We start from the raw sequence: 10,275 nt of genomic DNA, 5'->3' as shown, positions 1-10,275 counted from the left end.
GTTATCCATTCATCTGTTGATGGACATGGGTTGTTTCCTCCTTCTAGCTATTGTGATCATAGATGTACGAATTTCTCTTGGAGATCCTGCTTTCAGTTCTTTCGGGTGTATACCCAGAAGTGGAATTGTTGAATCATATATATTTCTATTTTTAATTTTTGAGAAACCGCCATACTGTTTTTTATAGTGGCTGCTCACTTTACATTTTCACCAACAGTAGTGCTAATGAGTTTTTATCTGATACTTTGTACTATTGTCTACCAAAAAGATGTCCTGTCAGGACAAAAGGCCAGTAAGGGTTGGTTTGTTTTCATAAAACCTGGGTAGATGTAAGTTACTTTGACCTTATTAGCTGTAAGCTGTAACCAGGATAGTCACTGACGATAATTTTTAAAATGTTTCTAAAAGAATGCTATCATCGAATATTGGAAAGATCTGAAAAGTTACCTGAAAATAACCCTTCCTTGTGTTGTAAATTTTCACTTCATAATCAAAGCAGTGGGCTTGAAAGGCAGACACTGGTTTCTCCCATTGGATAGAGAGACGGGTTCCTTCAATCTTGGCTGTGACGTTCACTGGAGGGTTTACTTGATCTAGGTTAGAGAACGAGGTCAGTGATTGGGGCTGATAAATCCAATCCACTCACACTTCTCAAGGCATTTCTAAGGTGTCACTTCTCAAGTATTTGCCCTCAGGATTTAATAAACTGCTCTCCAAGCCGTAGGACTCCAGTGGCTCACATGTGACCCCTATCTTGTAACACTGAAGAATAAGAGATCCCTCCTATAAACTTCAAGGGTCCCTATTCCAATTGGCATTGAATGGTTGAACCCCTTCCCTCTTCAGCTCCTTGTAAGACCCGCCCACCGTTTCCTTTTTGCTTCTAGAGTTGGACCGAGCCCAGCGTAAAGTGATCCTGGAGACGAGCTGGCCCGGAGCTGCCCCCAAGCCCTGCCTCTACGGAGCAGGTGTGGGCCCTGAGCGGCCACTTCCCCTTGCTGGGCTAATTAGCATTTGTTTCATTTTGTTGTGTGTGTCTTCTTTTAGTTTGTTTAGGGGATAGAGTGGAAAGTTTCAGTTTTCTCTTGCATAAAGAGAATGGATTGGGCTAAGTGTGTCTTGACTTAAAAAGAACTACAGTTCTTCCCGCTGAGAACGCACTTGGTTGTCTACGGCCATGTGATATGGGTGGAAATTATTTCTAAGAGAGCATTCTTGTCTTAGGTTGACTAAGAGCTCACAGTTAATGAATCATAGGGACAAGCTAAGAATGAGACCCACTGGCTCCAGAGCCTGCCATCCTTAAGCAGAAAATTTTTAACCAAAAAAGCCTTAATTTGTTTTAGTAATCTGAGAAATTGGTCTCAATGAAATGAAAGTCATCTACGCAAATGAATTCTTGTGGTCTGTATCAGATTGTATCAATTTTCATACTAATATCATTGTTTCCCAAGTCCTTCTCAGCATTTTTTTATTACCTCTTTTCATGAAAGTGACAGTTTTAGGTTACCTAAGAAATATACTATTGAAGAGAATTGCACTATTCTTTAGTAAATGCTATGATTCTTTAAACAAAGTTATGCTCCATGTGCTATAGCGATGTCACAAGCCAAACCATGTCCTTGAAATAATAGTTTGCATATTTATTGGGTACTTGTACAAGGCACTGTCTGAACACTTTGCAATTCATTATTAGCACAATTCTCACAAAACCTTGTAGGGAGTATGAATTTCTCCCCATTTCTCAGATAAGACAGACACAGAGGAGTGACTAGCTTGTCAAGGGCACTCAGCTAGTCAGCAGAGGAGCCAGGACCCAAGCCCAGGCAGCCTGGCTCCACAGCCCATGCTAATAACCCCACTGCCACGGAAATCCTGAATGTCAATCACCACGATTGCTCTGTGAAAGGCTCCTGGTAAACGTCATTAACGCACCTACCTGGGAGGAAGGAGACTACATTCTATTCTGAGAGCTGAACAAAGGAAACCTTAAGTGACATGTTTATATCTGAGACCCACATGCTGAGAGAGACATTTCAACTCAGGAATATCCAGAGGACAACAGACCACGAAGGTGTCACAAGAGAGCGGGCAGGCGGCTTGGACAAGAGAGGTCTCAGGATGGAAAGCCTGGCTACCTGTGGAGAGCCGAGAGGCCATTGTGGGGAAAGGGGTCAGAATTGTTTGGAGGTGTCACCAAGCCATCACAGGACCCAGGGGCAGAAATGCCACGACACCTGTCCTAGCTGCTGAGAGATGAGATGGCTTCCTTCAGCAAGGCGTTTCCTTTCCCTGGTGCAGTGGTTCTCAACCGGGGGAGACTTTGTCCCCCAAGGGACATTGAGAAATGCCTGGGGACATATTTCTGTTGTCACAATTGCAGGGGGAAGGTGCTGCTGGCATCTAGTGGGTGGAGGCCTGGGATTCGGCTAAACGTCCTACGATGCACAGGTTGGCCTCCATGACACAATTGTCTGGCCAAAACATAGTAGGGCTGAGGCTGGGAACCTTGCCCCTGTGGTTTGTCCTCAGGAGCAGGATGGCCACTTAGCATCAGAAGCGTAGTCAAGCTGGGTGATCTTTATAACACCTCCCAACGCTGGGCTTCAGCGAGTGGGTTAGTTTAGCTCTGAGTCCATCTTACCAATGGCGTGAAGAGCAAACAGCTGATCAAAGGGCTTGATGGCAGCGTGCTTGCTGGAGCCGTTAACGTGCACCGCGAGCCAGTCCCGCCCTTTGCTATGGATAAAAGCCCTGGGAAACCAGCATGCATGGTTTCTCTTCAGTGTGTCTTGGGTGTATTCTTGGCATTCTTCGGTTTGAGAGCCATACCTAAATTGGAACACCCGTAAGTTTTTCTGACTGGAGGAAGCAACCCATTTGCATAAATAAAAATAGGTACTGACCTATAGTAGAGGAAATACTGTGTATCCTCAGGGGCATCCTTGCCGACACACCAGGTACAGTGAAGAGAAACTTGGTATGGCCTTAAGGGTGTCCAGTCACTTGCCATGGTGTTTGTGGTGCAAGTTAAATTCACAATCGAGGTTCCAGGAGACCCTAGATGGTCAAAAATAAACAGAACAAGACAGTGCCATGATAGTTTCTGATTTGTGTACTTCCTTTCAAACCATAGGGATTGGGAGCACCTTATCCACCGTCAAAAGTAATCACCACCACGTATTTATAGAAGCCTACTATTCCCAAAGAACCAGCTTACTGGGGGATGGAGCTAGGATTGCAAAGCCTGAGTTTCGACATCAAAGAGCTTTCCAACTCATTTGGAGGCGGGGGTTGTGTGTGATATACATGTAGGAAAATTCAAGAGCAATGCAATATATCATCATTCTGAGCTTGTACCCAGCAACCTCGGGGTTCCAATGCACATTTGTCGATGGCTATCTGGGGACACATTGGTGCTCGCTGCCCTGGGTCTTGGGTTTTCCAACTGTAAATGAGAGAGTTGGTTGAGGAAGGTCTCCATTGTCACTTTCCATCCTAGAACTGTTCCAAAGGGTGGTAGTTTGGGCAACACTGCCAAATAACACCGCCTCTTCAGAGACTCAGCGTGCACTAATGTGTCCAAGTCCTCGTTAAGATGCTAGCGCTGTAAGGAAATCTTGAGATTTCACACGGAACCTCTTTAATGTTCATTTCTCCCAGGATTCCCCCAGTTTCTTTGACTGGAAGCCTTGTTTTCATCGCCACCCCAATTGTCACTGTGATAATGGCGCTCTTCAGACCACACTGCAGAACACTGGCCGTGCTGTTGCTCAGAGAAGGGGAGAAGCACTTTGGGATGTGGGTCAGGGAGGACCTTGTCAAAGGGCAAGCCTGAGACTCAGTCTTGAGTGATAGAAGAGTCTTTTTAGCTTAGGGTAAGCCAATTAGATGATTATTTTTATCACTGTCACCCAGGGTCATTCAAGGGGGAGAGGCAGAGAGCCCCCTGTTGTCTCTAGAGGAATTAAAGACGAAAGGGAGGCTGGCTGAGGTCCGTCTTCTCTGTGTATCACCGTGCACGGCTGTGTACCATGGACATGCACACGCATCCATTCTCGTGTGTACGTGAGAACCTGCCCATGCTCTAAACGCCCAGATGCTCCGTGCCCACGTGTGGCCGGCCGTTCCTGGAGCCGGCTTGTCTCCCAGTTCCCTTCCAAAGAATGAATTATTTGGTGTGAATTCAGTTTGATTCAAGGCAGAAATAATTAATTTTTCGTCAGTGTCACCTGTATTGGTGTGCTCAGAGGACAATTAGAATTGCAGGAATGTCATTCTGAAAGGAACGTTACAGGGATACTGCAGTTGTTTATTTAGAGAGGTGGGAAGTGGTTCAATGTAAAGCCCTCCATGGCCTGCATTTGTGATCTTGTGTCCGCCTTGGATTAAATGCTGTACTTGGATTCAAGTCCAGTGTGAACTGGCTGATATACAGTCTAAATAATGCATTGTAATGAGTAAAGGAGATAATCTTTACAATACTGTTCTCAGTCACCAACACAATGTGGGGGCACCGCCTTTTCATCATAATGTGACAAAATTTCCCCCTGTTTGAAAACTTACCCACGCCTGGCTGATCAAGGCAACTGTGAGTAGGTCCGCCCACACACCCCGGGACGTGGTGGTCTGCTCCTGCTCTTTCCGTTCGTGCGTGTGCGTGTGTGCGCGCGTGTGCGTGCATGTGCGTGTGTGTGTGTATGCGCATGTGTGCGTGTGTGTGCATGTGCGTGTGCGTGTGTGTGAGTGTGTGTGCGCGTGTGTGTGCGTGTGTGTGTGCATGTGAGTGTGTGTGTGCGTGCATGTGCGTGTGTGTGTACGTGCGTGCGTGTGAGTGTGTGTGCGTGCACATGTGTGTGTGCGCATGCGTGTGCGTGTGAGTGTGTGTGTGCGCGCGCGCGCGCGTGTGTGTGTGTGTGTGTCCAAGCTTCATCAGAAGTGTCATTGGTTTTAAGTATAAGAACCCCAACTTTCTACTAGAGTATGGTATAGAGACAGTGGGTGTTACCCTTTTTTCCTCACTGCATTTAGGTTTTCAGTCTTGTGGCTTCTCTGAGAACTGTCAGCACAGTTTTCTTCCATTTCATTTGAGAAGTTACAGAATTGAAACGCACAGTATGTCAAAAGCATGTACTGCTGACTGCGCTGGATGTAATAACACGTGGGGCATTGTCCCTGACCCCGTGGGCTTGTAGTTGGGGTGGCGGCAGAAATCTGTTTGTGAAAGATGAACAACGTCACGTTGTCAGTGTGGGCAAGTAGCACAGCCCACAGAGGAGTTCTGAGAGGAAGGTCGTCCTTCCCTATATAGGATGAAACAAAGGGGCTTTCCGGAGCGGGGATGACCTGATCTGGGCTTCAGAGTACAGGAGGACTCAGAAAAGCAGACACAAGACGTGAGCCCAGGAAAGCAGTCTTTGAGGCAGGCCTGTGCTGGTGTGCAGACCTCACGGTTACAAATCCATCAGAGGAACCCTGGAGGCTGTGGTTGGAAACATGCCCTAGAACTGATTGTGAGGACCTGACCAGCCCAGATTTTGCTTATGACCATTCTGAGCTTCTGAGCAGAGGAGCGAGGGGTGTAAGTGATGTTTACAGGGACGTGCCAGGTGGCCCTGGATGGGTTGTGACAATACGGAGTGATGACAGGCTTGGATAGGATGTTACTGAGGTGGGAGGGTACTGGGCAGGAACTGACGGCTGACTCAGAAGAAAAGCGAGTTGTTAGCTCTCTGGCTTGCCCATATCTACAAAGCCTGAGCTGTAAAACGGGGCTCTTGAAGGCGTGCCTTACCTGGCGGGGCTTTGAGCTCAGCAGAAACCCAGCTGCTGGCCAGGAGGGCGTGGTCGCTCCACGGGATGGTCTGCACACTTGCTGAAAAGCCTTGGTGAAGAACGCTCACATGTTTGCTTTCAGTGTTCCTGGTTTCAAACTAAAAATAAAACCCACAAGTCATGATACGTAAAAGGGAAATAGACTTAAGAGAGCTATTCTAATCACATAGGCATTTTCTTTCAATTTTTAAGTGGCATGTAAAATGCAATGAAATAGGTTTACTAAAAAATTAAACCCACAGTTCCACAGGTATATACTTGATCCTAAACTCACTGAGTTGGATAAATTTTATATGTACAGCTTTTTACATATCAATCATACTTCCATAAAGTGGTTTTAAAAACTGAATAAATAAATTACCCAATCCTAGTATTTACACGTTTTTTTTTAAAAACCAGTGTAATAAAAACATCGAAATGAATTCCTCAATAATACTTGAACACATTTGTCTTAATAAACCAAACTAAATATTACAAATAAGTTTCCAGTTCCCTTTGACCACTGTCTCCAGTTCTGGTCTTCTCCCATGGATAACAGAAAATTGACAGAAAATTCCAGATTGTCTGAAAAACAGTTAATGCTATGCAATTGCTTCTCCCTTTGTTTAATGTTATTAAGCATCTAAAGGTACCAGATGACTTAACATACTCCTGCAGGGAACCTGGGGTTCTGAGAGGTTAAGTGTCTGGTCCAAGGTTGCCAATAAAGGAAGAGGCTGAACCGGGATTTGAACGTGACCTCTGATGGGCACCATGCCTTCCTCCCGTTTTGCTTAGCTATTTTTTTCTGGGGTGTTTGTTTGTTTGTTTGGCTATTTTAGAGAAACCACAAAACCAATATTTAATCCATTGTACCTCAGATCTTACTAAACTTTCTTTTTTGAGCGAAAGACTTGTCCCAAAGTTAAAATGTCCAGTGCTACGGCTGGGTGCTAAATGACAGGCATGCACTGCTTCTCAGCCACTTCAACAGACACTGCTCTACTGGGAACACAACAAACGGCCCTTCGGCAGTTTTTTTTTTTTCCTATTAAATTTCCTTTGATAAGGAATCAGATCGAACTGAAATTTACTCTAAATACAGATCACCATCAGAGCACTTACATCATCTTCTTGGGGGGCATTTATTTTCACATGATATCCTAGCATAACATTCCTTTGCTCTTGATCCGGATTCGGTTCCCAGCGTAAAAGGACTTGAGCCAAAGCGGCCACTTTGATGGTGAAATTCACAGGTGGGAGAAGTGCAGCTGTCAATTGAAAGGAAAGAAAAGGGGGCAACACAGTGTTCACTTGTACATGCGTGGCACTCTTTACATTTTTTAAATGCTGTATTGTGTACTGTAGTATTTTATTATGGCTACTAAAATGTATAATGCTGAAATAATTTTGGAAGAAGTTCCTTTAAAACTGCTTTTAACTCTCTCTCTCTCTCTCTCTCTCTCTCTCTCTCTCTATATATATATATATATATATATAGATAGATAGATAGATAGATAGATATAGATATAGATATAGATATAGATTTTTTACTTTGCCAAGCCATTTATCTATAACATCTATAGGTTTTTAATTGAAACATGAATGTTTTAGTCTATCCTTATTCACTATAACCATAGTTTTCAAACTGAGGGTCATTATCCACTAATTGGCTAGGATACTTTATTGGTTTGTGGCTAGTAATTTTTTTTAATGACATGGAAGAACAGAATAGGGAAGACATCAAATATACTAAGTACTGCTTCGTGCATCAAATATAATAAGAATAAATTCTGTTTCATGAACCTCTTCTATCCATTATATAAGTGTACGTATGCATTTGTATGTGTGCTGGTTCATGATGTAAAATGGATTTATTTCTTGGTATGATTCAAAGTCAAAACAAATTTGTCAGCAAAACTACTTAAATAGACATTTCTGGGGGAAAATGTTTGTTTATTTCTTCTTAATGAACCACTCTCTAACTTTGCTTTCAAAGTAAAAGCTTTCATTTCAATTACAAAAATCAAGGTCTGCTCATTTCAGAAATTTTGGAAAGCACAGATGAGGAAACAAAGAAAGAAAATTGACCCCTAATTTTACCACTGAGAATGGTATTTACATGTAATTCATTATCCCTTTTTTCCTGGGCATACATAAATTAAACATTCTACAGTTTTTTCTACAATTAGGATAATATTGTACCACAATTATGAAACCTTCTTTGATTCTTACACTATGTGGTCAGAATGTTTCCATCCACCTTGACTATTTAATAGCTGCCCATGGCCCCCATCCACACTCACGTGCGGACTCCCCGCGCTCTGTCTGCAATGCACTGTCTGTTGTGGTCACCACTGGCCACATGTGGCTACTTCGATTTAAACAAATGTAAATAAAAGAAGCTCTTCATTGCCTTCATTGCATGAGCCACATTGCAAGTGCTCAGTAGTCACCCGTGGCTAGTGGCTACTGCACTGGACAGTGAAGATACGAAACACTGTTGTTATCATAGGAAGTTCTCTTAGACAATACTGGGTAGGGACCATGTGACCATTTTCTTTTCTTAGACTGTGTTATCATACCAAACCCATAGGTCAACACACCCCGGAGCTAAACATAGTGGGAGATTTTGTATTCTTTGGTTGCGGGGCTTCTATCTATTCCCTTGCATGGAAAGACATTCCGAAAGCGGCCGCCAGCTTCAGCTCATTCTGTGGCGCCCACACGCCCACACTTGCAATATGATTTCCCATTCTAGCATATCATTTACATTTCAGCCAACTTCGCTTTCTGGAAATATAGCATATTTAAAGAGTTTGTATTCTGATAAAGATAGTCTATCCTTTTAAAAAGCCACATACAATTTCCTAATTGAGGGATTATTTAGGAGAAAATAATGCTGTCATCTTTGTAGCATGCTTTTTTTTAAAAAGAAACATTGAATTTAATAGATGGCACTTACATTTTTTATCAGGAAGTAAGTCTGCTTGCAGCATCACTGCACTCCCCAAAAGAATCAGCAGTGCAGGCGTCATGATGATCAAATTCTACAGAAAACAGAAAGATGAAGGTCCAAGTGGACATTTCAAAGAAAAACCGACAGCTGCTTTCTAAAGTAAAATGTAGTCACTTGGCCATTTAACCGACATTTATGAATGGTCTGTTATGTGCTAGAAATACAAATATGAACAAACCTTGTCTAAGGGCACAAGGAAACGTGATCAATGATTGTAGTCCAATCTAAAAACTGTTCCAGCACAGGTGTGTACTGGGCACAGTAGGAGCAAAGAGACTTCTCAATTGACTCCTAAAGGATTAACGCACACACGTGGGGAAAGATGGTCCTGGGGTAGACACAGTGAGGGCCAAGCCAGAGAGAGGGGAGGAAGTCAGCGGGAGACCAGGGCAGACCTTCCAACAGTAAACGGTCTCGGCACAGATCGTCAGATGGAAAATAAACACCGTTACCATTTCTGTTGATCAGCATTGAAATATGAGCCAACAGGACAAGAAGCTTAAATCTAAAACAATTTAATGTGGAAAAGAGAAACTCTATATCACAATCCTAGAGGAAACTTGTGATCCTTTGAGCTTTGCAGAGATTGAGGGAACCCGAACAAACACAAATGGGAGCAGGCTGGAAGAGGAATTGAAAGCAGAGTGATAAGCCCAGAGACGATACAAACACATTTCTGCCTACTTGGAACAATGGGACAACAAAACTGAATTTAGAGTAGGAATGTTTTAATAACTCTGTGCGGCAGTGTGAAAAAGTGGTGAAGTCATTTCCGCGCCTGGTTTACATGTCAAAGAGAGTTGAAGCTCTTTTATCAGGAATAGTAGATTAGAAATCTTGAGTGTTTGCTCTGAAAGTTTTGAAAGGCATTTTTCATATAAAAATTAACTTTGAAGAACAAATTGTATGCTTGGCTTCCACGTGTTGTGTGCTGCCCAGGTTTTACACAGCAGCTCTTCCAATGACCCCCTCAGCTCCACCCCGCCCACTGATTCAGTGCACAGTCGTTTCTTACTCATTTCCAGGGAAGAAAAGGAGTCTGAAAGGTAAAATCATTTGTCATAGATGAAACAGATGGTAAATAAAGAAAGAGAGATCCAACCTCGGATCTCCCAACAGCGACACCTATGTTCTGTACTAATTTAAATGACTGACCATTTTCAGTTTAAAATTTTATTTAAATACTTGGGTATCTTCGAATATAATTCTGGTAGAACCACAAAAGGTAGACCTTGGCTAAATGGATACATTCAGGAAATACCAAAAAACAATCTTTCTTCATTATTATGGCTTAACTTACTAAATAACCTACTAACTTCACCACTCTCACCACTAAACTTACTAATGAAATTAATAAAATGTCACAACATAGAAGATAGAAATAGCATGTAGATAGATGTTCAAGTCCTTTTTCTTTCTCTCCATTCTCTCTCTCTCTCTCT

At 43.0% G+C, this 10,275-nt stretch overlaps 1 protein-coding gene across 1 annotated transcript in view; it reads right to left on the bottom strand.

Moving 5' to 3' along the window:
- Positions 1-10,275, bottom strand: part of IL5RA (interleukin 5 receptor subunit alpha) — a gene marked incomplete at its 5' end in the record, with an annotated part of 36,303 nt that overhangs the window by 17,393 nt on the left and 8,635 nt on the right. Inside the window, 6 exons of the mRNA XM_019628141.1 lie at positions 448-593; positions 2,645-2,832; positions 2,907-3,060; positions 5,795-5,933; positions 6,940-7,085; positions 8,780-8,864. Of these exons, the coding sequence (XP_019483686.1) occupies positions 448-593; positions 2,645-2,832; positions 2,907-3,060; positions 5,795-5,933; positions 6,940-7,085; positions 8,780-8,864 (858 nt within the window). The remainder of the gene's footprint in view (positions 1-447; positions 594-2,644; positions 2,833-2,906; positions 3,061-5,794; positions 5,934-6,939; positions 7,086-8,779; positions 8,865-10,275) is intronic.

Source organism: Hipposideros armiger, unplaced genomic scaffold (assembly GCF_001890085.2).
Source record: "Hipposideros armiger isolate ML-2016 unplaced genomic scaffold, ASM189008v1 scaffold_750, whole genome shotgun sequence".
In the NCBI taxonomy this organism is placed as follows: Eukaryota; Metazoa; Chordata; class Mammalia; order Chiroptera; family Hipposideridae; genus Hipposideros; species Hipposideros armiger.
The sequence above is the reverse complement of the archived record's forward strand: the minus strand, read 5'-3'. Positions and strand labels throughout refer to the sequence as shown.